The 21,355-nt window shown below is 34.0% G+C and overlaps 1 protein-coding gene across 1 annotated transcript in view; it reads right to left on the reverse strand.

Moving 5' to 3' along the window:
• The window catches only part of LOC6044205, a 36,596-nt gene extending 18,869 nt beyond the window's left edge, over positions 1 to 17,727 (reverse strand). The window contains exons 1-2 of the mRNA XM_038265917.1: positions 17,553 to 17,727; positions 17,225 to 17,450 (exon numbers count right to left, since the gene is read on the reverse strand). Of these exons, the coding sequence (XP_038121845.1) occupies positions 17,225 to 17,368 (144 nt within the window). The 5' untranslated portion in view covers positions 17,369 to 17,450; positions 17,553 to 17,727. The remainder of the gene's footprint in view (positions 1 to 17,224; positions 17,451 to 17,552) is intronic.
• Positions 17,728 to 21,355: the final 3,628 nt, after the last annotated feature.

Here is a 21,355-nt window from a genome sequence, read left to right on the forward strand (position 1 = left end):
GAAGCCAGAAAGAACACTTTCACGCGCAGCGTAAAACGCGCAAGCGTAAAAGCGCTGGCGTTGAAGCTTCGACTTGACGACTTTAATAGGAATTTAATAGGAAAAAATAGGGTAAAAATAAGACGAAAAACACTAAAATCGCTATATCTCTGGAAATACATTTTGGAAAAGCTTCAAATTTTGGGCCCAAACAGTTTATGGCGCATGTTTTCGAATGGCTTTTTGTTTGAAACTGAATTCTTTAAATTTGATAGTGTTATCTGTAAAATAGTCCAAAAAATACCTCTAAAAATGGCTTTGACCACATTTACTGGTCGAAAATTGTGAATCGAAAAATAAAATGTTCGTCTCCGACCCCACGGCTACAGATCTGGCTTTTAAAAACTGTGGGTTTCACGAGCGGTTTTCCAGTGATGGAAGACACAAATTTTTAAGAGCGGATACATACATCGGCCATGTATTTCAGAAAAAGAGCTCTCAAAATTCAGACTTTGAGTTCCGGGTTTCGGGCCAAAATTCAATCGAAAGAGCGCATCTAAACCTTCAATTTAGTAATAGGATTTTTTCCTGGGACGAATCCTCGCCGTGCACGATTTTTTTTAGATTTCTGAAAAAAGCGTTTTTCCAAAAGCAAACCTTAAACCTTTCTTTTGTAAGAAAGGCAAAAATATATATATCTTGATTTTTGTTCAAATAGTTTAGAAAGAAAGTTTCTGTTAGATTTTTTTTGTCAAAATACTATTTAATTTTTGTTCAAACAAGAATAAATGTTTGTTACGGTGTTTTCAGAATTCTGAATTGAAAGACTCGAGTTTTATTGCTACTTTTAAGTGCATTTTCTACAGAAAACATTTTATAAAATTTTATCTTTATTTTATACTCATGAAAATATGACTTTTGAAGCTTGCTACAGTAATATGTAGTACCTTTTCGATTTCAAATCTAATTTGTATTTATGTTCCTGGTTAATGTTTGCTTAAGAAAATATCAAATTTATTCATTGAAATTCAATAATACCATTAACAATTAAAACCTGCCAAAGTTTCGGTTGAACAAGCTAAGTCAGAGTAGACACGTGATATTTGTGCACAAAAAATATGTAATTATCAAATAATTCTTGTAAAAAAATAATTTTTACGTTGTGTTTTGATATTAATTTCTGAATAAATCTCATATATTCAAAAACTTAGACAAAACATAATTTTCAAAATGTTTAGCGGTTTGCAACCTTCTACAAAGTTGTTTCTTGTCTTACTCATCAAAATGTGCAAACATGCAAACATTTTGTTGAGTAAATGACACATGAAACACATCATTTGAAAAGATTTCTGAACTGTTAGTATAATGTTTCCAATAAATAATAAAGGAATTTAAAACCAAAAAACTTAAAATAGAGATATCTCAGATATTTCCCGATGAAAAATTTCGCTTTTAGAAGCATTGGAAAGCTGAGAAAATTTCCTTTTAGACACATTTGAAAGTGGCGATGACTATTTTTGCCTTCCTCACTGAGGTAAGGCTATAATCCTGCTCGAAAAATGAACTGTTGAAAAACAGCTCGTAGACCTATATTCATATACACCTATCGACTCAGAATCGAAAACTGAACAAATGTCTGTGTGTGTGTGTGTTTGTGTGTATGTGTGTGCGTATTCCCCTTGGTGCTCAAAATTCTTGCCAAGTTTTCTCGGCACTGGCTGATCCGATTTGAGCCAATCTAGTTGCATTCGATCCGGTTTGGTGCCCCATACTGCACTATTGAATTGTTTGAAGATCCGATAAGTAGTTCAAAAGTCACGTACAAAAAAGTGTCAGAGTTGCGAACCGGATCTCACATAAATGCATGTAAACTATGTCCAGACCCATCACCCGACCCATCGTAGGTTAGGTTAAAAAAGACCTTTCCAACGAGTCCAAAACATTGAAGTTCTGGCAACCCTGTCTCAAGTTATGACCACTTAAGTGATATTTATGTACTTTTTTGATGCCGGATCTTACTTAAATGTATGTAAACTATGTCCGGATCCATTATCCAACCCATCGTTGGATAGGTCATCAAAAGACCTTTCCAATGAGTCCAATACATAGAAGATCTGGCAACCCTGTCTCAAGTTATGACCACTCAAGTGATATTTATGTACTTTTTTGATGCCGGATCTCACATAAATGCATGTAAACAATATCCGGATCCATCATCCGACCCATCATTGGTTAGGTAATCAAAAGACCTTTCTAATGAGTCCAAAACATTGAAGATCTGACAACGCTCAGTCTCAAGTTATGACCGCTTAAGTGACATTTGTGTATTTCTTTATTGAGAAACAAGCCTTACTTGACAAACTTCGTTCTGCCTGTTTTCGTTTGTTGACGTTTTTGCTTATTCAGCCTCCTGTGATCAAAACTTGATTTTAACCATTCCCATACAATCTGCAAATTTTCCGGAATCGGTTCCAGAGTGGCCAAAGTTGTAACTTTTTGGCGTAAGAACCTTCCTTGGACTCACGAACTTACCATACGAACCCAACGCAACAAAGAGCACCTCGATCGGACGTTCCGTGTTGAATTAATTCGCGTTCGAACAAAACCGTCTAAATTTTGTATATATATAGAAGATAGATAGAATTTGTGTCCAAACCCATCATATCACCAAATGTTGGTAAAAAGTGAGGAAGGCAACAACCACATAGGCGGATTAAGTTAGTTTTTCCTGATAAGGTTGTTCTAGAAAACACGCCGTGCAAACACGAATTTTAACTTGATTCGATATTGACCTAGTCTGCATTTCGCTAAAAACACCGCCTCCAAGTGAAGCGAATTCCGTTAGGATTTGCATCCTTTTTTAAAAGGTTCGAGAAATCCTTTCTGGAGTTTTTTTTTTGAAAAGGTCCAATAAACCAAGTTTTCAGTTTTTGCTTTCTGGGTGTTTTTAAATACCCCTGACTCAAGGCGGATTTAAAAACACCCAAAAAGCAAAAACTGGAAATTTGGTTTATTGGACCTTTTCAAAAAAAAACTCCAGCTTTGAAGAAAAAGATGACACTATTGGTAACCAAGAATCTTGACATTCTTTGTTTTCCTAATTTTCTAAAATTTAAGCATTTTAATTTAGAGAAAAAAAAAGCGTTCATGACACCGCATAATTTCAACTGGTTAAGTAATTTAAATGTATGTGAGGGATTCCACTATCTTTGTTTTCTAAGCTAAATTTTAATCAGTTTTCTTTGAAAAAGTAGGGCAAGACAGTAACAAAATTAGAAATTAAGCTTACTTGTTTAAAAGTAAAAAAAACAGTCTTCACAGTAACCGATTATGAATTTGCAAAAAAAAAAAAAAAAAAATACACCGACCAAAATGCTTACGGAGTCAACTCAAACGTAAAGTTTAACGAGGAATACACCCCGGACTGGCCAGCAGTCGAGCAGTCGAGGGTTCAATCTTACGCGACTTGGCCCGGCTTGCTGCTTAAAGTCATCACCGTCGCCGAGTGTTGCATAATTTGGTTAAAAGGCTCATAAACTGGGGTGCCTCCAACTGGGGTGAAGTTTTTTGTTTGTTGTGGGCCACCGCTCGAAGACTGTATGGAAAATGCTCAAAGAAATTATTAAAGTTAAAAATTTGCACGATTTTTATTGGCTGACGAGGCGGGGATCGCGGCCAAATTGATCCAATTTGCGCTTTTCTCACATTCAATCAAGTTGAACAAATCGATTGGAATTCAAATAATTAAATAATTTCTGGTCGGCCAACTCAGAAATTGGCGTTTCAACAGAAAATCCACACAGATGAAGCTACTGCTGTTTGCTCATCTATTACCATCATTGGCAGATCTTTCCCCACAACAAACTCTGCACAAGTCTGAAGAGCAGACATCAAAACTGGCGAGCAAGATTGCAGCTTTGTTGGAGCTTTTCGTCGTCCATGTTATGAAAGCGATACCCAAACAAAATAGTTTCGGCTTGAAGAAGCACGACATTGAGTAATTTGCTACTGAAATGGCAGAGTCAGCGCTGGGTGGATGAGGATTAAACAGCAGAAAATTTGACGACCTTGGAGTAAGCTGATGATGTCCCGGTACAGTTTGAGTTGGATATCAAGTTAGTTTTTAGAATGTAGCAGGTCGTATTTTTTTTGTTTTGATTTTTCATGTCTTAGCTAAGCTATTACCCTGCTTTTAAATGATTTTTTTTACAAATTTGGAAATTTGATTCGTTTTTAGGGCCCATACGAATATATTGATTTTTATGAAGTTTCGATAAGTAGTAGCATTTATCCGGATGTTCAATAAGTGACCAAAAGTCGTCTCAACAACCATCATGTTTTACATCGTAGGATAGGCAATTTACCGTTTGTAAACAGAACGTTTGTAGATCTGGCAACCCTGTTTCAAGTTATGACCACTTAAGTTATTAAACCAACTATTTCAGATTTATCGATTTATCATCTAACATATCGTTGGATAGGTTATCAAAATATCTTCCAAACAAGTCCAGAAGTTCGAAAACTTGCGAACCTGTCTCAAGTTAGGACCACTCAAGTGATAATTACACAGCTAAAAATCCGATGGTAAAATCGCATGCAAAAGCATGCACATCACCTTCGTCAAAATAAACACTTAATACTACACACTGCATGTACAATTTTTGCAAACACAAAAAAAAGTTGCAACCGACGGCATTCAAACCCAGCACCAACAGTAAGGACTGGTGCCTTAGCCCACTCGGCCATCAGATCGATGAATAACTGTAAGGATAAACGCATACAATATAAATTATGAGCTTGACGTTTCGGTCAAGTAGGTTTCCCATACTGATGGGCTACATATTTCAGGGCGTAAAATCACATAAAATTGCATAAAATAATGCAATAATTATTTTAAACCCAGGCCTTTTACACGCAGCTGGATTACTACTTTTTTAGCTATGTATGTACTCTTTGAAGCCACCTCTTTATTGGACTAAGTTGTTCCCATATCAAAAACCGAGTGTGCTGTGCACTTGTTTTCTAAAAACTATATTACAGATGATAATTATTCACGGATCTTCACTGCGATCCATTTTGGTTCAAATTTTAAATCCTATAATAAAATCTTGTAAATTGAATTCCTTGGATTTTTTTATGTAGATATTTTTTTGTGCCACATCATCACAACATGATTTTATGTAATTATATGGTTTTTATGTAATTATATGTATTATATGTAAAGTATTCTGGTGATGAACAAGTTTGATCTAAAAACAACTTACAATGGGGGTCAGTGAACTAGAAATTTCCCAAGTAAAATTGCACATTTTTAACTCAAAGAAAGTGCGTTTGTTTTCAAAAATTTTAAACATGTGAAAAATAGTTCTGCTGCTAGTTCATTAAAAAATCCGGAGAAAACTTTTTTCCGATGGAAATACATAAAAAATAACCATAAGTTTACCAAACTTTGCATTTTCCGATTTCCATAAAGTTGTGTTTCAATTGTGATATAAAACTACACAGAAAAAAATGATGGTAATATTCTTCAGGAAATGGTGACAGATTTTGTGTAAAAAAATGATTAATTTTACCTCTGAAAGTGATGAATTTCCATCGGTTTTTGATGAATATTCATCAGGTTCACATTATTACACATTTTTTAAGTAATATTACACAAAAAAGAGGTAATATTCAACCAACCAAATTTTCAATCTACCAAAATTCAACTTTTTTTCTGTGTTTTCAACACTCAAACGCTCGGGTACACAAAGAGAAAAAAAATTTGGAATGTTGAAAATTTGGTAGGTTGAATATTACCTCTTTTTTGCGTAAAAATGTGTAAAATGTGAACTTGATGAATATTCATCAAAAACTGACGAAAAATTCATCATTTTCTGGGGTAAAATTGATCATTTTTTATTGACACAAAATCTGTCACCATTTCCTGATGAGCATAACCATCATTTTTTTCTGTATAGCCATTTGACCCCAATTTTTTTCTTAAAAATCTCATAACTTTTGGTAACATTGAGCAATTTGGATGCTTCTGGTTGCAAAAGATCCAGATTTGTCTATATTTTGAACTGTCAGATGGGGGGAAAATATTGTCCACGTTTACCGAAAATTCTGGATTCCGTTGGGGTACCTCGACCCTCCGATTTGGGTTTTTTCTTACATTGCAGGGTTATTTTTTAGAGTGTAACAATGTTCTACAAAGTTGTAGAGCAGACAATTACAATAATTTTGATATATAAACATGAGGGGTTTTCTTATCAACATCACGAGTTATCGCGATTTTACGAAAAAAAAGTTTTGAAAAAGTTACTTTTGGCGTTTCTCTTTGTTTTTTTGTCCGTGTCTGTCGCGGGTGACCATGAACGGCCATGATCAACGACGACCAACATTTTCAAATATTATATCAAAAACTTTTTCGCAGAACAATGCAGGAAATGATGCAAAATTTCAAGGCACCACCTTAATACATCATCCTGCAAAACCGGAAGCATCCAAATTCATCAGTTCTACCAAAAGTTATGAGATTATCAAGAAAAAAATTGGGTCAAGTGACTACCCGAGCGTTTGAGTGTTAGTAAATCTGTATAGCTGAAGTTTGTATCTCAATTTGTATTTGAATTCTCTTGGTACTGAAATCAAATTATTACAAATTGTTTTCTATCGAATAAAGATCAAATTATTTACATAGTTATTTAATTCTGTCACGAGAAATTTATAAAAAAAAACCATTTATTTTCATATCAATGCATGTGTGAATGAATTGTAGCTAAAAATTATAAAAAAAATTAAAAAATGGTACAATTAGCATAGTTGCCCTTATTTCTACTGTTTAGGCTGGGCTGAAAAAAAAGTTTGTTAAATGAGCAATTCCATGTCAAATAGGGAATCGATTGTACCCGACCCTCTCCGATTTCAATGAAACTTTGTAGACTGTTATTCTATGCTTATATAAGCCATTTTTGTGTTCATGGAGCCAGTTACACACGATAATGACATTTGAGAAGGGTGTAAGTGTTTTAAATATTTTTGTATTTCGTAATTTAAATATTGCTGTATCTCGAAGCCGTAGCATCGTATCAAAAAGTGGTCAAAGACAAACTTGTAGAAAATTTGACGGGCTTTCCGAAAAAAAAAACACTCCACTTTTATGAGATTTTTTGATTTTTAAGTTTAAAAGTCAAATTTGAAGGTGAGCCCGCCATTTTTTTTTGTTCAAAATTTTTGTGAAAATAGCCTAAGATGTTACAAAAAGACTCATGAAAAATGCAGGATGGAGCAACACACCTAAAAAAACAAAAATCATTTTTTTTTTTTCAAAAGTGCTCTAAGCATTAGAATTTTCAAAAACCAAACACGACAGTCGATTCTCCAGACAATTTTTCATAAATGTCTCAATATTGACCATTGTCCTAAGTCCAATCGTTGTGAATTTACAGCGGCTTTTAAACTAAAAATGTAAAAAATGGGTTTTTTGGTGGTCTTTGACAATTTCTTTATGACAGACTTGATTTTTAAGTCTTGAAAATATTTTTACCGGAAAGCTCGTCCAATTTCTCATAAGTTTGTCTTTGACCACTTTTCAAAATAACTCGTTTTTTGATGATTTGACCTAATTTACTATCCAGGTCACTATACAACACTGAACAAATATTATGTATTCAGTTATAAGCAATGTAATTAGCTTATATGTGTAAGCCCATATATCCAATTGAAATGTGGTTTAAGACAAACTAATTGGAAATTGAACAAGCTTTCCGGTAAAAATATTTTCGAGAATTAAAAATCAAGTCTGTCATAAAGAAATTGTCAAAAACTATGAAAGAATCAATTTTTCAATATTTTTATTTTTAAAATCGCTGTAACTTTACGACGATTGGACTAAAGACAATGGTCAATATTGAGACTTTTATGTAAAATTGTCTGAAAAATCGACTCTCGTATTCGGTTTTTGAAAATTTTGATGTTTGGAGCACTTTTGAAAAAAAAAAAAAACAGTTTCAGTAAATGATGCTTGTATTTTTTTAGGAGAGTTGCTCCATCCTGCATTTTTCGTGAGTGTTTTTGTAACATCTTAGGCTTTTGAACGAAAAAACATCGTGCGATCACCTTCAAATTTGACTTTTAAACTTAAAAACCAAAAAATCTCATGAAGGTGGAGTGATTTTTTCTTTCAGTGTATTTTTTTCGGAAAGCCCGTCAAATTTCCTACAAGTTAGTCTTTGACCACTTTTGATACGATGCAACGGCTTCGAGATACAGCAATATTTAAATTACGAAATACAAAAATATTTAAAACACTTTCGCGCTTCTCAAATGTCATTATCGAGTGTAGCTGGCTCCATGTACACAAAAAAGGCTTATATAAGCATAGCATATCATGTCTACAAAGTTTCATTGAAATTGGAGAGAGTCGAGAAAGAAGTACCTAAAAATTCCTGTTTTGGGCTGGAATTGCTCTAATATTTGAATAAGGGGTTTTGAAAGCGATAAATCTATAATTCCAAAGTCAATTTTTTAAGCATTTTTTGAGATTGTTTTCAACTCCATCCACAAAAACCAACTCATTGACACATTAATCCAAGATTTAAAGACTTTTTTGATTAAGATTATTATAAATTTCATTTGATGGAATGAAATAGATATGTAATTATCTATACTGTAGCTAATATATAAACATTTATGGATGATATTTGAAATGACAATATTTGCTTTTTTTTTGGACAGGAGAAACTAAGCGTGATAAAAATTAATAACTGCAAGTTTAAAAATTGTTGATGTTTTTCAACAAACCATGAGAAAAAATCCCGATTTTGTTAAATGAAACTAATTTTCTGAATTTCTCCAGAAATTGTGGTCTAGTTTTTATATTCATTTTCAAGTACTTCTCGAATTAAGGGGGTCCAAACATGTTTTTTTTTTCTTATCATATTTGAGCACTTTTTCATTGTCAAACCAAAGTTGGCAAAAATCAACCGTTAGCCTTGCAACGATGATGGATTTCTATCTGGCAGAATGTTGATCGATTTTATGGACCTGTTGATTGCCAATTAAATAGAAATCACCAATCTCCTAAATCGATCACGGTCACATCCGTTGGTCACTTTTCATTCTGCCAAACTTATAAATCTCCAAACTTCATCAAGTTTCGCGATCTCCACGTTTCTGAGATTGACACTGGAAAGCCGTTAGTTTTGGTCGCCAAACTTTCAAGGATAATCACTTTTTGCCAAAGTTTTTTCTTTTAACTTTTACGACCCTTGTAGAATGTTAGGAAAAGTTGTGAAATACTAATTCAACTTTGACGCAATTTAGAAAAAAAATACACTTGTCACCATAAAAAGAAACAACACAGTCGCAACTTAATAGCTCCTTAACCACCCTAATGTCATTGGGTGGCTACCTGCCTTTAATCGAAGGGTGTTACCAATAGCACTGTACCGACAGTTTGAAGCTAATGGAAAGACATCAACGATGCGGTAGCAGGCAACAATATACGTTTGTCCGCAAAGAAGTGGCCAAGTTGCAACAAGCTTTGATTGATAGGGTGGTTCGATAATTTTATAAGCTTTCTAGTTTATATTTTTTAATTTTCAAATTTTAAAAATTTCCAGGATTTTGAAAAAAAGTCGAATTAGACGTGTTTACTAAAAATAAAGAATGTTAAAATCTGAAAAATTAATAGAGAAGATTGATACCACCCTAGTGCAGCGACCTGGCTAGTTAGTTGGTGCCTAAAGGGGGTGGGAGAGGGTGGATGGTGTTCGATGCAGGTGCTTGTTTCGAAGGCAAAAGTGGTAATAATATGTACATGTTTGCCGTGTGCCACGTGGTGGTGGGAGGGTGTGTGTGTGTGTGGGCATTAGACATGTGTTATTTTGAGTTGCTTTTTTTCCTTCCTTAGTGTGCGCGGTGAAACATGCTAAAAAATTGCCAACATTAAATCAAAGCGGATTTTTCCGTTTGTAAAAGGTGTGTTCCTTGAACAGGGGTAGAAATCGGTGTTTGGTGGTTTTGGTGGTTGAAATTGGTTATTTTTAAACTTAAGAGTGCATTTTCGTGCTTAATGTGCCTATTTGTGGTCTATTTTTTGTTCGAGATTAGCCAACATGATTGAGTTTTAAGCCTTTCGGAAAAGGTCGATTGGCCGTTGTGGTCGTACTTGAGAGTGATCTGGAAGTATACCGAAAGGATTAGACAGATAGACAGACCTATGGCGCTCTGTCTGAGTGTGTGTGTGTGAAAAGGTGATTTGAACGCAAATATCTCAACCGGTACGTACTTGTTGGTTAGGTTGGTTGGTTGGACTTGCTGCAGGATTGGTTTCGCAGACCATTAGTGACAAGGGTAAACGTGAATAAGGCACACACACAAACACATTTGGAACACGTGCCGATGACAGATTCACTTTCAAGAGAGTTGATCTAACCTCACACTTTTGATTAGTTCTTTAGTGAATAAACCTAACCTCACATAACTAGAAAACGTATTTTTAGATCACTTTTGGTGGCAATGACTTTAAACATCACTTTGATTTTAATTTTCTGACACAATAAAACTAAATGTTATACCGTAAAGAAGCGTTGAAACTTTCTATGAAAATAAACTTAACTTAAACGATAAACGGCTAAATCCCAATGTTGGGAATTTTCAGATTTTTTAAGCAGTTTAATAGTAGCTAAATTGATTTTTAGACATATCTTTGCATTTGTATTACGAAACTGAAAGGCGTTGTTCAACTGTATAACTTTATTAGTTTTTTTTTTAATTCTGGTACAATTTAAAAAACATTTTTTATAAAAACCAAAATGAGGATTATCAAGACATCAATTTAGAATGCTGGGTTTTCATTTAACGAACGATTTTAATTTAATTTTTCAGTAAAAGTGATACATTTTGCTCGAGATATGTTCAATTTTCAGTTCATTTTCGCAATAATGTCGCATATGCAAAAAAAAAAAACAAAGTGAAAAAAAGCAAGGCTAAACTGCCCCGTCTTGACAGGAGGAAAAATTTGATTTTATTTTCATTAGAACTTCAAAAGTTATTTGAAGAAATTCCATCCTATTTTTGTTTTTCACTATTTAAATAAATTATTTTGTGAATACGAAGAGACGAGTTGTTCCTACCAAACCACAAATTATTTGGCGATTATTTTGATGGGAAATTGCTTGCACATTTCCCTTCTACTTGTTTGCAGGAAAAAAAGCCTTTGAGAAACTAAACGATCGTAAAAGTGCTGATATGCCAATGTTGGAATTACATGCTTTTGCCCTACTTTTTGATTTTTTTTAAGTTGGCTGCTTTGAGACAGACTTCATCAAAAAAAGATTTAAAAAAAACCTGGGGGAAATTCTCATCTATTTGGTCGGTTAAGAGTTATTTTCCATTTCTGTCCAGTTTTTTATTTTCTTACTATTTGAAAAAATATTTTGCAAAATATTTTATAGAGAATTTGAATGCCCATTTAGAACTGAGCTATTTATTGCTAGATTTCAGTTGAAAACGGCTTTTGAAAGCTAAACGGCAAAAGGCTTCATAAGGTGCACTATGAAATAACAATTTTAAATTCGATGATTAAATTAGAAAATACTAACATTCCAGGTACTTTTTCAATGTAAATATAAAGATTTCATTGTATGTTTTCCTTCTTTTTCAGAACTGTTTAAAAGGGGATAAGTACTAAGTAAGACCATAATATCATTAGAAGCAAACAAATTTAAGCCTTTTTGTTTTATTTTGTTAAATAAGAAATAATGCATGAAAATTAACGTTTAAAGATTCATTTTATAATTTTATTTATTTTGCGAGAGATGCAATATTTTTAAGAAAATAAATTACTCTACAAAACATTTTTTTTATCAAACGAAGAATTGAAGTTAAAACTTTTGTTTTGATTTTTGAAGTATAAACATTTGCATCAATACATATAAAGCAGTAAAGCTGGACGTTGAGTTATAAATTATTCGTGAGCCAACATACTTAATTGATGGCATTGTATTGTAAAATGTGACTGGAATTTACTACAGCGATTAATTCTCAAAAATATGAAGAAATTATTTTTTCTTGGAAAAATAATAAATTATTTTTTGGAGATCCTTGCTTTTGCGGACAATCTAATATCATTGGCTGTTTTTTGTTTGATCTCGATCTTGTTAAGAATTTTTGAATAAGAAGCAGAAAAATGAACAATTATATTTAGTTTTCAATAAATCTAGATTTCAGCCCATTATGTTCAAATTGACAACACTCCAAATAACGAATTAACCTTTTTGTTGTTAATATAATAACAATAACAAACAATTTTATCAGCTCGCCTCCCCAAATAAATCCCAAACTAACTTCAAATTTCGGTCACTCCAAATTAATATTAATGAAGTGTATCAAAAGCACAAACAAAATCTCAAATGAAACCAAAAGTGTAGTCATATTCAGCGCTGAATTTCAATGTGAGACTTTTTTCGACTGACATAACACCACAACAACATTAGAGAGCTAGGAGCAGATATCAAAGCTGGCGGCGGTGCGACGATGCACAACCGTTGACGTCGACCAGATGACACACATTTCTGTCTTCTAACGAACGAGCGCCAAGAGTGCAAGGTCGGTGACCATCACACCGCACGATCATCGCACACAAACACACACGCTGATGACAAATCGCGTGCGTTGTTGCATAGTTTTGATGTGATTTTGTGCTTGTATATGTGTTTTTGATGAAGATTGGATGAGAGAAGCTGAGAATTGCTCAATCTTATCAGATTGGATGGTTTTTAGGTTCAAATTGATTTGATACAAGTTAAATTAAATTTGTTTAAAAATACCTGTGTATCATAACAGCAATTCATTCGGCCTTTGAAACCTTTTTAAACGAGTGCAAATAATATGGATAATTATTTTAAAAAACCATCATTATTTTGAGTCGCATTTTCCAGTAGGTTCATAATGTTTGAATAACTCAAGCATATTCAAGCTATTTTTCAGCTTATTGATGACAACGTTGGACGTGTTTCTCGAGCAGGGGTAAATAACACGGGAATACCAAATTTTTGTATTACTTGGGCAAATAACAGCGACCAAAATATGCTCTTGGTTGCCCAGTAATAGATGATAAAATACCATGAAATCATACCGTAGTAGTGGTTTTAATTTTAGGTATTCCCGCGCCCTTGGAAAATCATATTTTGGTATTTCTGTGGTCTTTCACATACACTCAAACCCCGATGGTTTGACACCAACTGTTGTCAAACGAACGGGGTCACTTTTTAGTTTGACACCCCTTTTACACGGAGTTCACAAACACTACCAAACGTTTGTTTTCATAGTGTTCGTGAGCGCCTTGTAAAAAGTGACAGTTCGTCACTTTTTAGTTTGACTTTGACCAACCAACGGGGTACAAACTAAAAAAGTGTCAAACGAAAAAGTGACCAACCACCGGGGGTTGAGTGTACATGATTTTGGTATGATTTCATGGTATTTTACCATCTATTACTGGGCAACCAAGAGCACATTATGGTCGCTGGTATTTGAACAAGAAATACCAAAATTTGGTATTTTCATACAATTTTTAGTGCAACAGTTGCAGTTAGTGAAAAAAACGGAAATTATCCATATGCAACAGCCAAATCTACTCACCTTAGCATTCCATGTTGTTCTTAGTGATATTCTTCACCACATCGAATGCATTTGTCGTTGCTGAATGGCCTGTGCTTGAAGTTCTTCAAGATTCTAAAAAATAACAAGATTGAAAAATAAGTGATATTAAAATGAAACTGGATTGAAATTCACCAAAATTCAATAATTTGTCGATTAACTCATTTTTCAAAGTATTTGGTTATCCCAACTTCGAGTAATTTCAACGTTTTAAAAAAAAATCTTAGTGGGTATATAAAAAAAATGAAAATCTGCTTTAACATTTTTGAGTTTCAAGTCATTTTAGCGCAAAATTAATTATCTCATCATATTTTATAAAAAAAAATCCCATAGTTTCAGAGGAATTTGATGAAACCTTTCAATACCAAAATAATACCAAAATGTGGCATCCTGACTTAGAAATTTTTCCACAATTTCAAGTCATTTCTGTAGGGGGTAAATCAAAAATGTTTGAAATCAAGTTTGAAATTTCCGGTTTTCAATGAAAGCATTCACTTTGAGACATCATTTTAGCGCAAAATTAATTATTTTGTCAAAATTGGTCAAAATTTTCAAATAGTTTCAGAGTAATTTGATAAAACACTTTAATACCAAAATAATAGAAAAATGTGCCATCCTGACTTAGAAAATTTTCCACAATTTCAAGTCCTTAGGGGGTTTATCAAAAATGTTTAAAATCAAGTTTGAAATTTACGGTTTTCAATGAAAGCATTCGCTTTGAGACATCATTTTAGCGCAAAATTAATTATTTTGTCAAAATTGGTCAAAATTTTCCCATGGTTTCAGAGGAATTTGATAAAATACTGTAATACCAAAAGAATACCAAAGTGTGGTGTTCGACTATTGACAAATTCTGCAATTTTGCAATATCAAAACAATACCTTAAATTGGTATGATAGCCCATTTTGCTCTTGCATAATCCTTAAGACAAATTTAAAAGGGTCCAGGAATACCAAAATTTGGTATTGATACCAGAGAATGGTATTATTACGCATTTCCCTTGTTATTTACCCATGCTCGGGTTATGATGCTAACAAAGAAATAATTTCTTCTTCTTTAAGAAAAAATATAAACAAATAAAGCTTGGACTCAATGTTCTAAAATGTAACTAAGATATTTGTTGCTGAATTGTTTGATATCTTTAATAAAGAAGCTCCTAACTGTAACCTTTGCAGAGTTCCCAATAGCAGAAGACAATCAGGGCATATTTATTCCCCAAAATCTTTTGAAAAAATGTTTGTACGTGTCTTCCATTTCATCTTTTGTAAACTGTCATTGGAGTGAAAGGAATACACTCTTTTTTACAAAAAAATATATGCCCTTTTGAAATGGTAGGCTCCATATTTTGTGAAGAACAAAGTTTTCTGTTTAAATTCATGAGAAAACTAATATATTGAAATAAATAAACACTTTTTTTTTACAGATAATGCAGTATCATATAAAATTTCTTATCGTACTGTGATTTATATTATCAGTACAATCAGTACCTCAAAAATGATGAATGAAAAACGATGAAACAAGAAAAGACCAAAATCCGCATAGCTAAATTCAAGATCATTAAGGTGAATACTGCTAAAACGATAAATAATTGAAAAGGGCAAATCAGGCTCTTAACTGCTTTAGTTAAATATTTTCTTACCATAATGCCGATTTATTTATTATTTATTTTTATTTCTCGTAAACACAACCTGGCATCTCTAAACCAGTTATTCAACTGAAAAAAATTAAATAAGGTTTGAAATTGTCTTTGTCTGATTTGTCAAACACACGATTGTTTTTATCTCGTTGATCTGACAGCTCTGTTGTGGATATTCGACAGCTGCCAGCTCACGCTTGGGATAAAACTTATTTTGAAATTTAGCCTAAAAGAATGTGTAAACAATTTTTTGCAATCCCTGATGTAAAATTACACATTTGAAAGATTTGTTGTAAAAAAATATGAAATTTTGCCTCAGCTACAAATGAAATTCACATCAGTCAATTTTTACACTTTTTTATGTAAAATACCGTCATCAGGAGTGACAATGGGTCTGAGATTGGTGGTGAGATTGAGTCATATAAAAATGCATAAAATTGCATGACCGAATCCTAAATTTGGATATCCCAGACCCAATCATATCAAGCATGTCAACCTTTTAATTTTTTTTTACTGTGTTCAACAGATTATATAACTTATGGAAATTGCAAAGTTTTCAACTTATTTTTCATGACAAATCGTCAATCTTTTATTGAACAACTTCTCAGTGGAATGTTTATTTCAAACTAATGACGTGTTTAAGAATTGTTTACAGCTTTTGATGGCGATATTATTAATAGTTTAAATGATTAGTTTTCGATTGCCGAAAAATTGTTTATTAAACGTTTTGAAGGATTTATTAAGCAATTATTTGTTTTCATGTTGACACTTTACTTAAAAGAATTTATGGCTTTAAAAGGCATCAACCCCGATCGACCATTTGGCAACAATCTTTGTTTTAGAAAAACATTTAAATCTTGATTCAGAATGTTTGAATCAAAAATTGGGTTTCTTTTTGTTGTTTTTGGAAGCGTTTTACATATAGAGGTTTTTTTTTCATTTCAATTTACTATTTCTGGACCATTATTGATAGTAAATGCCCCAAAAGTGAAAAACTCCTTCTACCACCTTAAGGCAAAACAGAGACTTTCAGAGAACCAAAGAAAAAACATTGAAATGATTCCAAAATCGTCAACATATTTCCGATTTTGGAAATGATTTTGTCGATTTTGAAAACATTTAAAGCGAAATCGAAGAAATGTTGCCATTTTAGTAAACATTTCAGTAACTACAAAATCAACAACACGGAGTTTCCAGATGTTCTTACAAGATTGCATCCGTGCAAAATAAACTTTGTTTAATTTTTTGTAGTTCAAGTTAAATAACCTTAGGTTAGCAAAGTTTACTTAACATATTTGCTTTTTTTAATTGATAAAATTTACGATTTGTTTCATCCAAGGTTTACAATTTATTTGAAGACTTCATCAGCTTAACATGAAATCTTCAATCGATTAATGAACAATCATAAAGATTCTTCAAGTGGATAGTTTCCGATTGATAAAATAACTTTTTTATCTTCTCAATATTTCGAACAATGCTGTGAAACTTCAACGAGTACTCCCCGTCTCATTCAAGTTTGCTCGAGTGATCTTGATCAATGAATTCTTATCATACCGCACCACACAAGCACTGATGTTGCTGGTTGATTGTTCATCAATGCAAATTACCTCCCAACTGAACTTGAAATCAGATCGCCGCTCATTTGCGGGCAACGCGAGAGCTGTGTAATTATCACATTCTCCAACCCGATCACGTGCTTCACTTCATAAAACAATAGAGTTCAGCTTCTCACGATCGCACACACTCACACACTCCTACACCGTTTACGCACATGGCCATTACTCGTACACACTTTCATACGTAACCTCAACGGTTATCACCCACTCACACACTCACGCACGCACTCGACCTTGAATCCCTCAGGCTGGTGCGACCTTTCACTCACGTCTCACACAATCTCTCACTAGGTCACGCCACTCATTTTTGACACTTGCTCTTTTTTCGTTCGCTTTTTGGACTAACCTCGGATGCGACCGGGTTCACCAGCTCCGCAACGTCCTCCTCCCGCTTGACCCGGGTACTTCCGGGCGCGGCCAGTGCGGCCCCGACGCAGAACACTAGCGCCACCACGGCCACGGCGGAAGATCTCCTACTGAACTGCTTCATGGTCGATTCGGATTGGAACGCTGGCTGGTCCCTGGCGGAAGTTCTCCTGAAGCTTCTCCTCTGAAGTTTGACAGCTGAATTCCTGCGGGGAAAACGAGAAAAAACAAAAAGGAAACGGAAGTTAGTGCCAATCGTGGTCGTGATCGTTTTCAGAGCATGAAGAGCGCGCGCGCAAGAAACGAACAATTTGGGTGTGCAGCTTTTCGTCAACCTGTCACTCCGAGCTTCAACGCCGAGGTGTTCCTCAAACCAATCCAAACGGCTTAATGATCACTGGGTCCAACCTGGGGTTGCCTTTTGCCACCGTTGCCGCAGCCCAAGCCCAAGAGCCCCAGAAGAGAATCGTCGTCGATCGAGCGCGGCAGGTAAGCTTTTGCGAAAGCTCACGAGCCCCCGCTAGCTTTTCCGAACGAAAGTGAGAGTGATCGGCACGATTGCGTCCGGATCGGGAAAACTCCCTCCACCCACTTGACGATCGGCAAACTCACTCTCTCGCGAGCGAGAAAGAATGGGTGCGGAAAGCTTGCGCTCGCGCGCTCTCGCTAAATCGATTGGAGCTTTTGGCGAGAGCTTTCTCTCCCTTCGCGTAAGCGGTGAGAGCGATGAGCGGGCTCTCTTGTGGTGAGAATAAAAAAGAGATTGATTTTCACCAAATGATTGAAAGGTTCTTGGCGCGTGCTGATCACATTTTTTTTTGTTGATTTCAAGCACAAAGTGCAGCTGCTCAGATTAATGTTTTTGTTTGATGATTGAAAATCATCTACACACTCCGACAAATTCAATCAGTATAAATCTATTTGGAGTGTTTTTGAAAATGCCGTGATGATATAAGTATTGACAAAGCTGATCTCAGCACTATTATCCAAAATGACTTATCTCCGAGTAAATTCCACTCAGACTGTTAGAAGAGTGTAGTTAGGATAATTAATTTTCACTCAGTTTTGGATGAATTCTCTAGCGAGAGAAGAATTTTTAATGAAATTTTATCTCAAATTTGTCATGAAACAGTGGAAAGTTCAAGTATGAAATAAGTCAAAAGAAAACTTTCGAGTGAAGAAATCTGAGAAATATAAGTTTATCTGGATCATTTTGTATTTTGACAGTGCTAAACAATGTTCTTTAATCACAAATGATTGATTTAAGTTAAAATTTCTCTAAATTAATTTGACAAGTCGATGTCACTTTAATTTGATTGAGATTTTCTATTATACGGGGTAACATAAATGTAAGAAATCACAAAATTTCATACTACAGAAAATTTATTGAATTCACTAAAAAGATGATTTTCAATCACTCCTGGAAGTTTCATGAAGATATTTCATGATTATACTGAGTCAGAGACGATTTAAGCCCAAAATTCTGCCATACGCAAAGCAGACTGCCAATCTTTATGAGCGTTTTTCTAAAAACACCGAGTTGATTTACGGGTGCCACGATATCTCGAGATTGGATGGATCAAATTGGCAGAAATTTGAGATGAAGACTCTCAAGTCATATTCCGTGTGCGTCATGCACATTTGCGCGATTTTCGAGTTTTGCTTTTTAAAAAAATCAAAATCTGACATTAAAATATATCTATCTTTTTTTAAATAAAATTTTTGAAACTCGGCTCATGCACACGGGACCGGTTTAACGAATCTTCACCAAAATTTTGAGCCGTTTTGGTCAAAACAGTGTTGAGATATCGTGGCACCTGTTTTTAAACTGCTATCTTCAACTAGCTATAGGGGAACTATACCCTTTTTCAGCCTATTTCTATTATCGGCCTATCAGCACTTTGATCATGAATTAGAGCTTTAATAAAGTGTTTTTGACTGGTCCAAAGTAATAAATAGCTCAAATGATACACTTGAAAAAGCTGATTTAATAGCGGAAAACGGCAAAAGTGATGAGAATTGGTCGAACGGCTTAGAGTGATTAAAATGGGTATATTTCCCCTACCTCGGCAATGATACAACCGAATGTTCTTGAATTTGTTTTATTAATAAATGAAAATGCATATTTTAATACCTTAAAAACAGATTTAAAAAGGTTTAACTGTCTGCTCATACCAACCTCTGTCATTTTTGCCGATTTACATGTATGTAACTGCTTAAGTGAGAAGTTAGCTCATAATTTATGTTTTGCTGAGATAACTATAAGGAAAACTTTATTAGCTATTTTTTTTGTAGGATGGCCAAATCAATTTTCCAAATTACACAGATGATTTGTTATGGACAAATGTAAACAAACATTAGATCTTATAAAAATCTCATGGAAAGATACATTATCGGAATTCACAATTTTTTTAAGTGAAAACATATGGGAAAACAATGCAACACTACTTTTTCTTATGGCATCAAATTTCAGTATTCATTTAAATAAGCGAAAAAATATTATTTAACTCAAAAATTGCGAACTTTTCACCACAGTGTTCTGATGCAAACAATGATCGAGCTCGAGCTGTCACAATCCCTGCAAAATAAGACGACTGACATATCGTGCGTTCAGTCAAAAACAAAAAAAAAACAAAAAAAGGAACCTCATGAAAAATGCTAGAAAGAGAAAGCAGGTCTGATGCAAGTCAACCCCCCGCAGCTTTCTGTCTAGAAACCCTTATTCAAATTGAAGCGTTACAAAACAAAATGTAAAAGAATGGTATATTTTTTTATTTGGAACATTTTTTTTTGCTTTGAATTTGTAAAGCATTATTTTGGACTACACTCCATCAGCAAGTTAACATAAAAAGGAGAGAAAGTTCACTGTTTAGAAAAAAATATAGTTTGAAGAAAGGAAAAAAATACAAATCTCTCAGAACTGACACAAAAAAATTGAAAGAAAAAAACCTACATTTTAACAAAACATACCTTTAATTTTTAAAATTGTAGGTCGGTTAAAGCCCTTTTCCCATTTCGTTAACAAAAAGCTTAAGAGCGAGTTTTTCACCAATGTGTAACAGGTCGTATCGAGGTGCTCCGATTTGGATGAAACTTTCAGCGTTTTTTTGTCTATGAATGAGATGAACTCATGTCAAATATGAGCCCTCTAGGACAAAGGAAATTGGGGTAAAATGGGCTTTGAAGTTTAAGTTCCAAAAAACATAAAAAATCTTAAAATAGCTCGCTCACTTCATCAATGTCAGCTCTCTTAGATACATATTGGAAAGGTCTTTCGGAGCACTTCAAAATGTGCCTAAGACATCCAGGATCGGTTGACTTTTTCTCATAGCTTTTGCAAATTACTGATAAAAAAGTAGTTTATGCAACAAGTTGCAAAAAGAGGATTTTTTAGCACGAGTCGTACATTTATCCAACGTGGTTCACCGAGTTGGATAAATACGAAGAGTGCTGAAATAATCAAGTTTTGCAACGAGTTCCATACAACATTTTTTGCAATTCCGAAAAACACCCATTGAGTGAAATTTAAAGTCAAATTTTCATGTATTTTGTCAATAAATCGTTTAAATCAAAAAATGTTAAAAAGTGTTTCTTTTCGAAACAAGTGCTGAAAAAATTAACTTTTCAGCACCCATTTTAGTGCTGAAAAGTAGAACTTTTCAGCATTTATTTTGAAAAGTGTTGCTATTCGATTCTGTTATTTTTGGTAGAGAAAAGTAGGCTATTTCGTCGTTCAAGAATGACAGGAAAAGTAAGTAGTTTCACGACGGGATTGCAAAAATTGATTTTTTAAAACCTAAATATCATTTCGCAACAGCCTCCAACATTCATGCTTCTATAATTCAAAAGTTAATGAATTTCATGGAAGCCTACGGTATTAATTTTTTGGCCAATCGCAGTTTTTCTCATAGTTTTTTTTAATCTTTCTATAACAAACATTTTACAACGTTTGTTTTTGCCCTGTAGGCTTCCAAAGTGGGCTTCCAAAGTGGCACTTTTTGGTTTCAATTTTGACATAAATGGAATCCTTGGAAAATTTCACGTTAGTTTTTCAAATTTGTTTCATCCAAATCGGAGCACCTCGATACGACCTCTAGAACAAACTGAGCAA

This window comes from Culex quinquefasciatus, chromosome 1 (assembly GCF_015732765.1).
Source record: "Culex quinquefasciatus strain JHB chromosome 1, VPISU_Cqui_1.0_pri_paternal, whole genome shotgun sequence".
NCBI classification, from domain to species: domain Eukaryota; kingdom Metazoa; phylum Arthropoda; class Insecta; order Diptera; family Culicidae; genus Culex; species Culex quinquefasciatus.